The sequence below is a fragment of the Osmerus mordax genome, chromosome 2 (genome assembly GCF_038355195.1).
Source record: "Osmerus mordax isolate fOsmMor3 chromosome 2, fOsmMor3.pri, whole genome shotgun sequence".
In the NCBI taxonomy this organism is placed as follows: Eukaryota; Metazoa; Chordata; class Actinopteri; order Osmeriformes; family Osmeridae; genus Osmerus; species Osmerus mordax.
Genome location: NC_090051.1, coordinates 14,393,060 through 14,408,881, shown reverse-complemented (window position 1 = coordinate 14,408,881; position 15,822 = coordinate 14,393,060). Strand labels below are relative to the sequence as shown.

Genomic DNA, 15,822 nt, shown 5'->3' with positions numbered 1-15,822 from the left:
TTGAATATATCTTGCTGGTCTAAACTGACTGTTGCTTCTCAGTCAAGTGGTTATTCGCTGCAAAACATATTGGCATAATTTCCTTGTGTACATCATCACCTGCCCAATAGTTCACTCCACTGTCAAAATCTTTCAGGCACATAATACCATGAAAAACATCATGGTATATACTGTAATATGGATCTCTTGGATCAACTGGTTACAGTCATTGTCAGGTGCAACTAGAAGTTTACTAAACAAGGGGACACATCCAATCACACAGTAAGTTTAGTTAGCTGACAGGAGCTATCCAGGAGTATAAATGCTTCCATCAAATATATAGAGCTTGTCCCAGGCCAGCTCGGAGGCAACATCACCATGTGTGCTGCCATTTCAGAGAATGGTGTATTCACCCACATTCCCTGTCTTGGCCCATACAATACCCAGAAGCACCTGGTGTTCTTGGACCACCTGCACTCCGATCTTATCCCTCTACATGAGAGGGGTTTGGTAGGGCCTCACTTGCTTACATTTGTCATTGTGTGGGACAATGTAAGCTTCCACTGTGGCCCATTCATCAGGGTTCACTGCCCATCCAAGAATGCTTATGGTGCTCTTATCACCTTACTCCCCATTCCTCAATCCTATCGAGGAGTTTTTTTCTGCATGTAGGTGGAGGGTCTATGAGCATTGGGCTCAAAACCAGAGGTCCCTGTTCCAGGCAATGGATGCTGCTTGTGATGATGTCACAGCAGATCAGTGTAGGGGATGGTTGCGGCATGCACAATGATTCTTCCCCTGTTGCATTGCAAGGGAGAACATCAGATGTGATGTCGATGAAATCTGTGGCCAGACAGACAGGAGCGTGAGGATGAGCAGGTGAGTGATGTTTAAGGTCTACTGCCATACTGACAAAACATCTAATCATTTTGACCGGCAGTGTTTACACAATGCCAAAGGGACTTTTCATTTTGGGGGCACTGACTATTTGTATGAGAAAAGGATTAAGTTTTGACTGATGAGTTGTCTGTTTTAGGAGAAAGATGACCCTTTGCAGGTGTGCCATGGTGTTTTTCTGAACCATGTAGGTTATTTTGGCAAATGTATTTAAAGCTTTGAGAATGTCCTCTTTTTTCTCGAGAGATGGGCCAAAGCAATCGAGAAGGAACTTTTCATTTTGGGGGCACTGACTATTTATATGAGAAAATGATTTGGTTTTGAAGCATGAGTTAACTGTTTTGGGTGAGATATGACCTTTTGAAGGTGATCTATGTATTTGTGCTGAACCATATAGGCTATTTTGCCAAATGCACTTAGAGCTTTGAGAATGTCATTTCTGTTTCAAGAATTGAGCCAAAGCAATGGAGAAAAACTGTAAGAGCATTGAGCTCTAAGTTGTTCTGGCTGCACCAGGTCACCAGGTTGGCCGCTTCCCACCTATAATCAGACTCGTCTCCACCAGAGATGAGCCCAATAAGGGTGGTGTCGTCCGCAAACTTCAGGAGTTTGACGGACGGATGACTGGAGGTGCAACTGTTGGTGTACAGGGAGAAGAGCAGAGGAGAAAGGACGCAGCCCTGAGGTGATCCGGTGCTGATGGACCGGGAGTCAGAGACTTGTGTTCCCAGCTTAACGCACTGCTTCCTGTCAGACAGGAAGTCTGTGATCCACCTGCAGGTGGAATCAGGCACGTTCAGCTGGGAGAGCTTGTCCTGAAGCAGGGCGGGGATGATGGTATTGAAGGCAGAGCTGAAGTCCACAAACAGGATCCTGGCATAGGATGCTGGGGAGTCCAGGTGCTGTAGGGTGAAGTGGAGGGCCATGTTAACTGCATCGTCCACAGACCTGTTGGCTCTGTAGGCAAACTGCAGGGGGTCCAGTAGAGGGTCAGCGATGGATTTAAGGTGTGCCAGCACCAGGCGCTCGAAAGACTTCATTACCACAGAGGTCAGGGCAACGGGTCTGTAGTCATTATGTCCTGTTGGCTTTGGCTTTTTGGGCACAGGGATGATGGTGGAGGACTTGAGACAGGCTGGCACATGTTATGTCTCAAGGGAGGTGTTAAAGATGTAGGTAAACACCGGAGACAGCTGGTCAGCGCAGTGCTTGAGGGTGGCTGGAGAGACAGATTCATCCCATTAGAGACATGCACTGTGGTACTACATTACAAATATGTATTTATTATTCCGTCTTATTGTATTTATTTGTATTAATCTCGCCCCAAGATGTAAAAATCAAATGTTATCATAAAAATAGAAACGCACACCGATTCCTAGCTACAGAACTGTGTTGATCAGGTTGCAGGATGTGCCTCCTCTCCATTTGTATGGCTAAGACTGAAGTACTGGAGCTGTGGTTCTGGGTGAGCAAGCAGTTCCTGCAACCAGAACTGGGCCCGACACGGGCCCACTGAGTGCAACAAAGAGTGACAGAGTAAGTGGGATAAAAAAGGAGAGAAAGAGAGAGTGGACGGAGGAGAGAGAGCAACAATGGATTTCTCCATCTTTTATGATTTGACGTGTTTGTCATGTGTGGCTTGTGTTTGTTTACAGAAGACAGCAGGGTGGTGCAGTGGTAGGGTTGTGACACTGCTTTGTGTCGTCCAAACACAATACGTCTATCGCTTGTATTGGGTGGACCATGCAGCCTATTACTTTATGTTTGTCTAAGGTTGGAGGATGTGTGTAATGTAGGATGTATCCTGATTCTGGGGAATTTAGGTGGAATGTTTGGTAGAGGTGGTTATCATGTTCTCTCATTGGTCGTACTCTGTATTGTTTTAATTTTAGTGAAAAAACTTGTGATTTTAGTTGTACATCTGAACATGATTCATTCTAAGAAGTAAAAAAATAAAGCTTTGAAGATTGATCTCACAAATACGTCATTGTTTTTCATGCTTGGTCAAGGATTTCTATCTATACATTAGGCAGACCACTAACCATAAATATAATCTTTATAAACTGAGTGGGAGTTGCTAGTTTGTAGTCTGTGGCTTCAATACCTTATATTTATAATCTATCTTTACGAACAAAGTGTTCCACCACAACATTTACCCTAACGTGGGAAGCTGTCAACTTTCATGCTGGAACTTAGTCCTGGGTCTCCTAGTTACACACGTTCAACCAGGTTAGAGCAGAGCTTACCTCAAGGAGAGGAGAAAAGAGGGTCACTTTTCGAGATTCAAAAACGGCCTTAGTGACCCACTGCCCCCTTGTTGACCTCTGTTCCAATTTACTCTGTCAGGTCAGAGTTCAAGGCTGTCTGTGTCTGACACATTGTTCCGGATAGGTAGGGTCAAAGGTCTTGTTTGTTTCACTGGTAACACTGGAGGAAGTGAAGGGATTGGATTATGGAGAGATGAAAGGGGAGGGTCAAGGAGATGGAGTGATGAAAGGAGAGCTTTTCTTGCTCTCATCGGGTTCATTGATCTGTTTGTGTTTCACTGAAGGGGTGAACAAGTTTATTGGAGGCGGGCCCAGGAGAGTTGCTTAAGAGCATTGAGGGTTTGTCGTTGTTGTAGCTTACCCTGGTGCGTGTTGGTATACAGCAGTCCTCACAGAAGCTGATGTATGATGTCACAGCCTCTGTGAGCTCATCCAGACTATTGGTAGCAGTCGTGAACATGTCCCAGTCCCAGAATGCACCTATTTATCCAATGGCATCTTGTAAGGCAAGACAATAGGACCCATCCTGGTCCTCGGGAGCAGGGAAACATCTAAGCACAGAGACCGACTTACATCCCTCTGTTCATTAGGCTACTTCCAACCTCTGTTCCCTATGAGACCCCCATTCATCCAATCTCCATCTCCAGGATTGAGAACCACTGGGCTATGTAAATGTATTTTTTTTTAAAGGTGCAAATGTGTTTTTTGGGGAGCTAAAATGTTTATGTTGTAATTTTACAACCGGGTCTTACAGGGTTAAATTGGTTAAATGTTAGATAATTAAATGGAAGTCATAGCTTTAAGTGTCAGAGCTTTTGATCTACTGTACTCCATTAATAAGCTATGTTGCTTCTTTTTTTACCCTCATGCACAACTTTTCATTAGAAAGCATTTTTTCATATAGAGGGACGACTATTTGTATCGGAGGCATTTGCCTTACCTCATAATGAAGTTTGAAAACAAATTTTAAATGATTGGAAACTAACTAGTTTTTAACCAGTCAGTATTAGTTGTCTAGCCAGCCACCTGACTCTAGGGAGTCAGGTGGCTGAGCGGTTAGGGAATTGGGCTACTAATCAGATGGTTGTCAGTTCGATTCTCGGCTGTGCCAAATGACGTTGTGTCCTTGGGCAAGGCACCTCACCCTACTTGCCTCGGGGGAATGTCCCTGTACTTACTGTAAGTCGCTCTGGATAAGAGCGTCTGATAAATGACTAAATGTAAATGTAGCCCTAGGTACTGCATAATTCTAATCTATTACAGTTACTGATTTTAATAATGTATCCTAAATATTTATTATAGGCCTATGATACGGTCATTTCTTCTATGTGTTTTTGTTCAGTATTTGCAAAAGGAAATTGAATTTTCAAGTACTAGTCAAGTACAACTTTAATCTCAAAGTGGTTATAAACTAAGGAAAATCCCATGTTGAAGTATAACATACAAAACTGGATTTGTTGAAACAGATGTTGCGAAATATTTTCCACATTCTCCGGATCATCATGGAAACTCCCAAATAGCATGCAGAAGCAGCCAGCCAACACGCAACTTTCTATTGAGCTCTAATGTGAGCAAACTGGTTTAGAGATAATTTTCTGCTTTTGAAACTAACAAGGGGGGCTTTATCATAACATACAGATTGAATAAACAAGTTAGGGTTTTTGTTCAGTGCACTACATTATTGTGTGATGGTGATGAAGAAAGTGTTTGTCCGTCTCTTCATAAACGGAGTGACTAAGTTCAGTTGAGTTCTGGATTTTAATACGTATTTATCAATCTGCAGATTGGGAGAGAAAACCAGTCTTCTGACCATAAATGACAACACAACACCAAGCTTAGGTCTCAACCAGGTCTCTCTCAGCTCCGAAAGCCGAAGGACCCTCTTTAATTTCATTTGAACACCATTATGCGATGCTAACTGATCCTATCAAAGCATGCTTAATTGTTCTTTATCGCCCACCAGGCCCGCTAGCCGACTTTGTGGAGGAGCTGGACATGCTCCTCAGCGTCCTCCCGGATGATGGAACCCCCCTGATAGTCCTTGGGGACTTCAACATCCACCTCCAAGGAACTCAGGCCGTCGACTTCTTGTCTCTCCTGACCTCCTTCGACCTGACGCTGCTGAGCACACCGGCGACCCACAAGGCAGGCAAACAGCTAGACCTCATCCTGACACGTAACTGTATCACTGACTTAACCTCTGTAACCCCACTGCATATTTCTGATCACTACTTTATCCAATTCTCTATCTCTCTCCCTCCAACTCCTTCTACCTCCCCTCCCCTTGTAACTTTCCGGCGCAACCTCCGCTCCCTATCCCCCTCCCATTTCTCCTCTATTGTAACATCCTCCCTCCCCCCCATTGACGAGTTCTCGTCCCACCCCACTAACACTGCCACCGACACCTTGTTAACCACTTTAACTGCATCACTTGACTCTCTCTGTCCCCTGTCAACCAGGCCTGCACGATCTTCTCCCTCCTGCCCGTGGCTTACGGATGTTATTCGTGAAGAACGGTCCACCCTTCGGGCAGCCGAGAGGAGATGGCGCAAGTCCAAAGGCGGTCTGGACCTTGATAAGTATCACTCCCTCCTCAAATCCTTCTCTTCTCACATAACTGGTGCTAAAACCCTCTACTTTCTGAACAAAATTAACTCTGCTTCAAACCCCCACAAACTTTTCTCTACCTTCTCCACCCTTCTTAACCCACCTCCCCCACCCCCTCCCTCCACCCTGACAGCAGACGACTTCTCCTCCTTCTTTGAGAAAAAAGTCGCCGACATTAGCAGTCGGTTCCCTAAACCCACCTTTCCTACCCTCTCACCCTCCATGACTGACCCAACTAAATGTCTAAACTCTTTTTCTCCCCTGTCTGAGACAGAGATCTCTGACCTCATTCTCTCTCATCGCCCCACCTCCTGTCCCCTTGATCCTATACCCTCCCCTCTCTTTCAAACCATCTCCCCCTCCATCATAACTTTTCTTCTCCATGTCCTAAACTCCTCTCTCACCTCTGGCACCTTCCCCTCTGCCTTCAAACAGGCTAGAGTTACCCCTCTACTCAAAAAACCCTCCCTTAACCCTGCCGTTCTCCAGAACTACAGACCGGTATCACTGTTACCCTTCCTTTCAAAAACAATTGAACGTGCTGTATCTAACCAACTGTCTAACTTTCTCTCTCAGAACAACCTGCTTGACCCCAACCAATCGGGCTTCAAGACTGGCCACTCCACAGAGACTGCCCTCCTTTCAGTCACCACTGCCCTCCAGTCTGCCAGAGCGGCTTCCAGGTCATCCGTTATCATTCTGCTGGACCTTTCTGCAGCGTTTGATACGGTTAACCACCAGATCCTGCTCGCCAGACTTTCTGAGATGGGCATCACTGGCACTGCACTCCAGTGGATCTCATCCTACCTGTCGGGAAGATCCTACCAGGTTTCCTGGGGAGGCAAACTGTCGGGCCCTCGCCAGCTCTCCACTGGTGTCCCACAGGGCTCCGTCCTTGGACCCCTCCTCTTCTCTCTGTACACCACCTCACTTGGACCAATCATCACCTCCCATGGCTTCTCCTACCACTGCTACGCTGACGACACGCAGCTGTACCTGTCGTTCCCCCCGACCGATCCGGGGATCTCAGCTAGGATTGAGGCCTGCCTCACAGACATCTCCGCCTGGATGACCGAGCACCACCTCCAGCTGAACCTCGCCAAAACAGAACTTCTCATCATCCCGGCTAAACCCTCCATCTCCCACGATCTCTCAATCACCCTGGGATCTGCGACGGTGACCCCTTCATCCTCTGCCAGGAACCTTGGGGTTACCATGGACGACGAGCTCTCCCTCACGGCCCACATTGCTGCGGTCTCCCGGTCGTGTAGATTCACCCTCTACAACATCCGGAAGATCAGGAGATACCTGTCTGAGCACTCCACCCAGCTGCTAGTCCAAGCACTCGTCCTCTCCAAGTTGGACTATTGCAACTCTCTGCTCGCTGGTCTCCCAGCATGTGCAACCCGCCCTCTTCAGAGGATTCAGAACGCGGCGGCCCGCCTGGTCTACAATCTACCCAGACGCTCCCATGTTACCCCGCTCCTCATCTCTCTCCACTGGCTACCTATCATGGCCCGTATCAGATTCAAGACCCTGGTATTGACCTTCCGAGCAGTGAACGGGACTGCACCCGTCTACATCAAGTCTCTCCTGCAGCCTTACACCCCCACCCGCCACCTACGGTCTTCTTCAGACAACCGCCTGGTGGTCCCACCGCTCAAGACCGCCCGGTCCCAACACAAGCTCTTCTCCTGTCTGGCCCCCCAGTGGTGGAATCAACTCCCCACCTCCATCAGAGACACTGACTGTCTCTCCATCTTCAAGAAAAGGCTCAAGACGCACTTGTTCCGGGAGTACAACGGTACTTAGGAACGGTTCGCTTGACCCGATGTTAGTTTCCTCAAGGATCACAATGACTCTTGCTTAGAGACTTGTTGCTCTTGTGGTTAGTGGTAACTGATTTAAATTTTTGGTTCTCGCTGTGATATATTGTTTTATTACTGTTGCTTGCTTTTTCCCACAGGTACACTTGCACTTATAGCTGTTCATGTTGTTTGGTTGTGACTTGTTTAACTACATGCTCTTATGGTTCTTCCCTTTGGCACTTACTTTGGTTGTTCACAATGTGTGCTTCATGTTTTGGCTACTCGCGATGTTTTTTTGGCTATCTTGTTGTTATGATCAGTGACCTATGCACTTTGTAAAGCTCTCTCTTGGAAGTCGCTTTGGATAAAAGCGTCTGCTAAATGAATAAATGTAAATGTAAATGTAAACTCTCACACTAGAGAGTTCATAGTTGGAGCTCTCCTTGTAGTCATGACAAGGACCGTTTAGCCAGTACTTTCTCCTGACCCCGAACATCTATTAACCTGACACATAGACACAATATACTGTTATTAATAGCAAGCTTACATAATAAACGTAGTAACTAGTATCCAATGACTAGTTCTATTGATTAGTGATTAATGTAAGCAGACAGGAAATCCCAATTTCTTCCACAATGGTCTTCTGGTAAAATATATGGGGGACCAGTGCAGGTCCTCCATATAGGAGGTCAGTGGACCTGCACTAACAACCATTTAAGTATTTTATGAATGCCTAAATCCATTCAATTGTAGAAACTGTTTTCAAAGCATTACTCACATGACTAAACGTTGAAAATTAACACAATGCTCCACACCTGTGTTATCTTAAAATACATAATTTGCGGAATTGGCATTAGTTGTCAGTTCTTAAGATTCATGCCTGCTGATGTTGGGGAAGTTAAACTATAAAACAATAAAACTATAATACACTTTTACAATTAACTTTACTGTTGGAAGTGGCCGGGGAGAGGGAAGTCTGGGCCCTGCTTAGGTTGCTGCCCCCGCGTCCCGACCCCCGGACAAGCGGCAGATAACGAACTAACTTTTACAATTATACAATACTAGAAGGGAATTTCCCTTCTATTCACAATGGCAAGGAGGGGAAAACCATGAGATATTCCTTCTCCAAAAATACAAAAAATAGACTGAATAGGGAAAGACATGTTTCGGAAGTGAAAGCTTGGTAAGTCTAACAAAGATCTGAAGACTTTCAGTTTTCAGTTCACTTTCAGCTTTCAGTTCAAACTGTCACATGACACATGACTATTCCAGCTGATATTCCATGATTGAGCCGTGAATGAAAGTGCTCTTTGCTCTGGTTGGAACACATCCAGGAAATAGTTTGTCATTTAACTGATTCTTTAATCACAATTCATTATTGTTGCACCAATGGTGGATGAAAAAGTAGGAAAGGGTGTAAGTCAACATAACATGTAAGAGTTTATAATCTAGTTTTATGCATTTGTAGAATTCTAAACGCTGTTACAGATTTTGTATATATAACGATACAGTTCACTATATCTGCCATCTTAGTGTCATTTGAAACCGTTTGCAGGGCTTTGTGTATACGACTGTTTAAAATGATTGAATCAGTAGGAGCCAAACAACATACTGCACACGTTGTTGACTTTGATAGAGAATCTCAAGAGATTATGAATATACAGCATTGTTGAGTGGGTCACAATTTTGGTGGAGTACAGTCTATGGTATACTGTATGCAGACAAGCACAGTGCACTAGTTTATGATGACATATCAGGTCTCAAGCTGAGGATCTCAACCCAAACCACAACAGTAACTGACAATTTGTTTGGAATTTATAACATGATTTATACTTAATAAAATACATGATGGTGGAACATGACCACAGAAAAGAAGAATTATTTAGCAAAGTACAGTTTAATCATCTTTTAAGATTGAGAACATATTTACAAACCCTTTTGCAATTGTGGTAATAATGTTCATTACAAAGTAGCACTAACTTGATCACTTTTCACAGCATGATTGCACTCAGACTTAGAATAGAGTGAAGTACATCTTAAATCAAAATTTCTCTTTTATTTAAGCCTAAATCTAGACCACCCAGAGGATTAACTAAAGCCTAACTTTCAGCCTTGTACTTCAAGCCATAGAGTGTCTGCGTTTCCTCACTGAAGTATTTTCAAACGGCTCTCTTAGAACTCGGAGAGCTCAGTCTGTATGATTTCTTACAATTTCCACATGACCGTGCTCCAGTAGTTGGGCCGGTCCAATGTGAAAAAGTCTATCGCACCTAATATCACCACTTTTCTTGGACACCAAGCTTCGTGTTGACGTGTTTTTGACAGCATGGTTAAAGACATGGCGAGACCACTTCCATGCACAGCTTCCTCATTCAAAAGCACTTAGCAAAAAATAGGCTAAATCTATGAATTTCTCAAAGGGTTTTCAGCAACTATTGCTAATTTGCTACAGTTTCTTAGTTCCTCAAAAAAAAGCACCCCGCCATTATTTCTTACATCCTGTATCTAGTACTCAAAGTTCAGGAACAAGTAGCCACCACCTTGCTTTTGTCTTACCCTGACCTGTAATTCCATTTGTCTTTCATGTGTTTCCTGACCCTTGTACCGATTGGTCCCATTTGTATCACTCCCACAGGGGCTAGGGGACAGTATCTGTCTCTGACAGCCACACAGTGTGGTTAGAGACACATACAGTGGTCCACTGTGTGGTTGTATCTGTTACTTCCCAGTGAGAACCAAATATGGAAGGTGCTGCTTTGTTCCTGAGTCTTGATTCAAACAACGTCATGATGTTGCTCTTCGCTGGTACTAAAACAAGCATTGTCTCAAGTAGTTGTGTCATTTCCTCTCATTAAGTGATAAGCCCTCCAGGTTATCTTCCATAAGTCGAAGAACAATTGAGCACTAATTTCCTGGCGTGCCTGGCAGGAAGGAATCGATCTCTTCTTACATTTACATTTAGTCATTTAGCAGACACTCTTATCCAGAGCGACTTACAGTAAGTACAGGGACATTCCCCCCGAAGCAAGTAGGGTGAAGTGCCTTGCCCAAGGACACAACGTCATTTTGCACGGCCGGGAATCGAACTGGCAACCTTCAGATTACTAGACTCCCTCACCGCTCAGCCACCTGACTTCTTCTTGATGAATTCTTGTCTTCTTGATGCATGAATGCTGATGATACAAAACATCATATGGAGCCAGATCAATCAGCATACTCTATTCCACAATACACTGGCCATAGGATTGACTCAGGGTCAGCCTGTTTATTTGTTATGACTGTGCCCAGGTGGTGGAGTGAATCATCAAAGCTTATCTCATATCAACGTTTCTACACAGAATTTCTCAATAATTGTAACCTTGTGTTTAGATTTTGGTGCTCATGAGTTCAAAAAGGTCATAGCAAATTGTGTATTAATATTGCGTTTATGTCTAACTCATTACTCAACTTTATTGGACCAAATAAGGTTTTGGCAACGACAAGATATCATTACATGGATCCACCTCACAGACACACAATCACAATCAGTTTAATGGCTGCTAATCAACAAAACTAATAATAACAATAGTTATGCTTCAACAAACCACATATCCTCATTTTAAGATATGAGTCAATAACATCTTGTGTAGAATAAATAACAATGGACTTGCCTCACCTTTTTTATCTGGTGCCGCCATACCACCAGTGCCAACACAACCAGGAGCAGCACCAACACACATACAGGAACAGAGACACTGGTAGCCATGAAAGTTGAAGTGCTTCCCTGGGACTTCCCTGGGGGAGAGACTGGAAGATCTAATTGGAAGATTGGAAGGAGGAGGTCAAAAAGCAGTCAACAGAAGTAAGCTATGGCCACGTAATCCATGCTGATCCAATGATCCAGGTGTAGAGGATTACATATCTTCCAAACAAACTAGCACTTTAAGTGCTAGTGCTAGTAAATTGTGCCAGTACATACTGTAAGAGAAAACGTTTGTGTCTGTACATAGTACAGTCCTCAAGTAGGAGTGATCATTGGGTGTCAGTCAGACATCTTCGTCCCAATGATACCCTGCTCATTTCAGTGTGTTAAACCAGAAATCCCTAAAGGCTAAGGAAGGCTAAGGTGTGGACTTCACTACATGGGTTGTAAGATGTCAGTACTATATCTAGCATCTGTTTGCAGAGTTCGCTGAAGGATCCAACACTTATCTTACAACAAAACAATCTACATAAAAAATTGGGTTCCAAGAAAATCGGAAATTGAAAAAGACCATTCACAGCAGTTTTTCTGTACAGCTCAGGGACAGGTAAATTTCACTTTTTTGTTGTATCTTGTTTTTTTTGACAGGAATCGAGAGCCAAAGGCAAGGCGAGGGTTATGGTTAAGGATGAATGTATTCTTTGAACCAGATAAGGACTGTTGAGAGGCACCAGTTACTTTTCAAGCTTTTAGGTAAAATCTATCAACTCACCACTGCTGCAGCTGGACGTGTCTGACAAGCCGAGGGTCTCAATCCCACATGTGATCTGCCTGTCTGCACTTCCATTCAGCTCTATAGTCAGGTTGCTGCTAAGGTGGAAAAGTCCAGTGAAATTGTCCTTTCTGCTTCTGTCTGTCCTGGAGCAGTTGTGGAGAGGCTTTTCATTCAGGTACCAATGAATCTTGCTCTCTGGGTAGCCTCCTGAAGCCTGACACTGAAACATCTTGGGTCCTCCTCTGGAGACCTCCAGAGTCTCCTCTGTGACCTGTTCCATACACACATGGTAGCTCGCTGGGCAGAAAAGAGGGGACTAATAAATAACAAATATGCAGACTTACACATTAAATAAATTGCCTCCCAGTATAGTTATTACAATATGATTTGTAATGAATAGTCATTTATGGCCGTTACAATTTGTGATGTGGATGGATGAATGAATGGTTGGGGACATTAATTAAGAATGAAGTAATGATGGCAAAGACTCACCAGAGACACTGAGATTAATTTCTTCATAGTCGTAGTATGGCTTGAAGAAGCTGCACTTGTAAATCCCCTCGTCTGCCACGCTGACATTAGAGATAAGGAGCGAGCAGTCTTTGGAGGAGGAAAGGTTCACTCTGCCAGTGTACCTTTCCCCAAGTGTATGTTTGTCATTTACTGTTTTGCTGTGTAGTACTGGTATAGTTTCGCCCAGCTGCCAGTTAAGAAATTGGGTTTGATCTCTGTTATTGCAGGAGCAGTTAAGCAGGACACTCCCACCTACAATGCCTTTGACTTTCACTGCTTCTGTGGAGAAAGAAAAGAAGTAGTATAGAACTAGGTCCTTGGTGTAGTCCTGCCATGCCGGTGTTTTCCCAAGCCCTCACCTCTCGTTCCTCGTCTTGAGGCCAAGGCCGCGATGAATATTGTGTAACAAGATGCCACTATGCACATTCCATAGAAACTAATAGGATGACATCTTTAAACAGCTTTGATGCTTGGTCTACTTAATAATAAGTGCACCAAGCACACACACAGCGAAACAAAAAAATCCTTTGCATATGAATGAGTGACTTAATGACAGCCTATATTCACACTAAGGCTATGTAAACAAATCCAACAAGACATGCTACCTTGAAAAAAGAGACAATAGCTCAACAATGTAGAGGTTTAGTATTTTCTGTAAACTGTCTGCTCATATAGGCTACATACCAAAGAGCACGTGGCTCTCATTGACAAACAATCTATATTATTCATGGTCATGGCAGACTATCTCTTAACGCCTCGGAAAACAACACTAGAGAGTAATGTGTCTGGATTTGGTATTCTGAAGACATGATCTAACATCCTAGTCTTACCACAAACTTTTGGAGTTTGGAGTGGTTCACTAACAACTAGAATGTACGGAATGACACTTCCGCGGAGTATACAAATAATACATGCCAGCGCTATGTCAACTCTGCCTAGTGTAAAAGGCTATGCGCAAGCCTGGGTTGATTGCTTACGGTTACACTGACTGTACAACAACCAACTTACCTGCAAGTGTTAGAAGTGTAGCCAACACCAGGACTGCTTGACAGACAAATTGTGTTCTGCAGGTGAGAATACACGGATAGTGTGAACAGCCAGTCAGTCCACCGGAATTTGATCAGATATAGGCTTTCAAATGTGGAAAATGATGGTTAATGTTTAATAAAGTTTTGATTAAATTACGAGCGTCTACATAGCACACCACTACCTTTTGTGTTAATCCCAAAATGTATGTTCATTATTTATCTTACCCGTAAGTCATTTTTCTAATGTAGCCGAGCAAATGCGCCGATCTTCCTCTTCGAGCTGGGTGGATAGAGTGTCGATTAAAAATGAGAAGTTGTGGGCCTATATAAGAATTGAAAGTCCCTTGACGCTGTCACAAGCACCCTCCCACACACTCACACTTCCGCGCTCTCATGGTTCAGCTTGGGAAGTACTGGCCACCTGGCTATTGCTCCGTTGTAGGTCAGAACTGATTTTGCGTGACAATGCGAACTTTATTTTGGAGCTTTAACCCCACCCTGCCTAAGCCATCATTACAAACATTCCATATGCTGTTGAAATATGATATTCATATTAATATTCATATTTTATGAATTTTCATATTAAATCATACACCTTAACTGTTTATACCATATTGGAGGAGAACTAGGGGATTTTTATGATATGAATAAATATAGCCTATGATTACTTAAGGAAAATCATATTTTATCAAGGTGATTTCAGGCAGGCATTTTTTTACAAAAACTTCTCCATCCACCATACCTCATCAGACAACTTAATTTTTTACCACTTTAATTACAAGATGGAGGAAAACTTTGAGCAGGTGGACTATCCACAAATCTGTGGGCAATGTAAAACAGAAGACAGATTAGAAATATCATATTTTGATTAAAAGTTATGACCATTCTAGTGACTAGTCCGTCAAACTCCTGAAGTTTGCGGACGACACCACCCTTATTGGGCTCATCTCTGGTGGAGACGAGTCTGATTATAGGTGGGAAGCGGCCAACCTGGTGACCTGGTGCAGGCAGAACAACTTAGAGCTCAATGCTCTTAAGACAGTGGAGATGGTTGTGGACTTCAGGAGGAACACAGCCCCACTCACCCCCATCACCCTGTGTGACTCCCCAGTCAACACTGTGGAGTCCTTCCGCTTCCTGGGCACTATCCTCTCCCAGGACCTCAAGTGGGAACTGAACATCAGCTCCCTCATCAAGAAAGCACAACAGAGGATGTACTTCCTTCGGCAGCTGAAGAAGTTCAACCTGCCAAAGACAATGATGGTGCACTTCTACTCAGCCATCATTGAGTCCATCCTCACCTCCTCCATCACCGTCTGGTACGCTGCTGCCACTGCCAAGGACAAGAGCAGACTGCAGCGTATCATCCGTACTGCTGAGAAGGTGATTGGCTGCAATCTGCCTACCCTCGAGGACCTGCACACCTCGAGGACCCTGAGGCGAGCGAGGAAGATTGTGGCCGACTCCTCCCACCCTGGACACTCACTGTTTCAGTCACTCCCCTCCGGCAGAAGGCTGCGGTCTATCAGGACCAATACCTCACGCCACAAAAACAGTTTCTTCCCTTCCGCTGTTGGCCTCTTCAACAAGGCCAAGGGACCACACTGACTCAAATGACTTCTTGCTTAAAACACTCTGCTTTTTGCACTGCATTACAACATGGTATCTTGTACGTTTGTATTTTTTGTAATATTTGTATTTTTATATTGTAATTTACGGCAACTTATATATTATTGTATATTTAATTCTATTCTAATCCCCTTTAGTACAGTTAGTCCACATATTTAAATTTTAGGTATATGTTTATTGTATGCACCTTCCTGCCAAAGCAAATTCCTTGTCTGTGCAAATTTTCATGGCGAATAAATCCCTTTCTGATTCTGATTCTGATTCTAGTGGAAACATGGGGGAAACCGGAATTCTCCTCCCCCAAAAGTAGCTAGCGCTATGGCTGGATACTCCTCGATAACAATTTTTTTTCGAGTTTCTTCCACAATCGACCGAATTGGCCAAACAAGGCATGTACATTTAACTTACAGTGTACATAATCTAGCTAGTTAATGTTGTTTTCTAGAAATCTGCTCAAATCGAGGCTAAACAGTGCTACTACCGTCATAACTGCCTGTCCTGCCTTGGACGAATTCTCACTCCCCCGCAGAATCCCACTCCCCTACGCGTGAACGCGCACTGCCTTACGCCTGGGACACACTGGCTGCGAAGCGCCTGGACGCGCCGCGCAGCGCCACGATCGGCTACGACTGAGCAA

The 15,822-nt window shown here is 44.1% G+C and overlaps 1 protein-coding gene across 2 annotated transcripts; it reads right to left on the bottom strand.

Moving 5' to 3' along the window:
- Positions 1–8,944: 8,944 nt before the first annotated feature.
- Positions 8,945–13,914, bottom strand: LOC136963385 (butyrophilin subfamily 1 member A1-like). 2 transcript variants are annotated; one of them, XM_067257507.1, is made up of 6 exons: positions 13,782–13,914; positions 13,537–13,592; positions 12,508–12,807; positions 12,013–12,312; positions 11,214–11,353; positions 8,945–10,731 (listed from the first exon to the last, which is right to left on the bottom strand). In XM_067257507.1, the coding sequence occupies exons 1-6, from the start codon at positions 13,790–13,792 to the stop codon at positions 10,663–10,665; spliced, it is 876 nt and encodes a 291-aa protein (XP_067113608.1). In that variant the 5' UTR covers positions 13,793–13,914; the 3' UTR covers positions 8,945–10,662. The 2 variants fall into 2 exon arrangements, 1 of the variants encoding a protein (XP_067113608.1); XR_010878984.1 differs by lacking the exon at positions 13,537–13,592 and having other exon boundaries at positions 13,782–13,910.
- Positions 13,915–15,822: the final 1,908 nt, after the last annotated feature.

Coding starts and splice junctions, on each gene's coding strand:
- LOC136963385 (XM_067257507.1), bottom strand. Junction 12,808..13,536: donor TACACTTCTAACACTTGCAG/GTAAGTTGGTTG, acceptor CTTTCTCCACAG/AAGCAGTGAAAGTCAAAGGC. Junction 12,313..12,507: donor AATTAATCTCAGTGTCTCTG/GTGAGTCTTTGC, acceptor TTTTCTGCCCAG/CGAGCTACCATGTGTGTATG.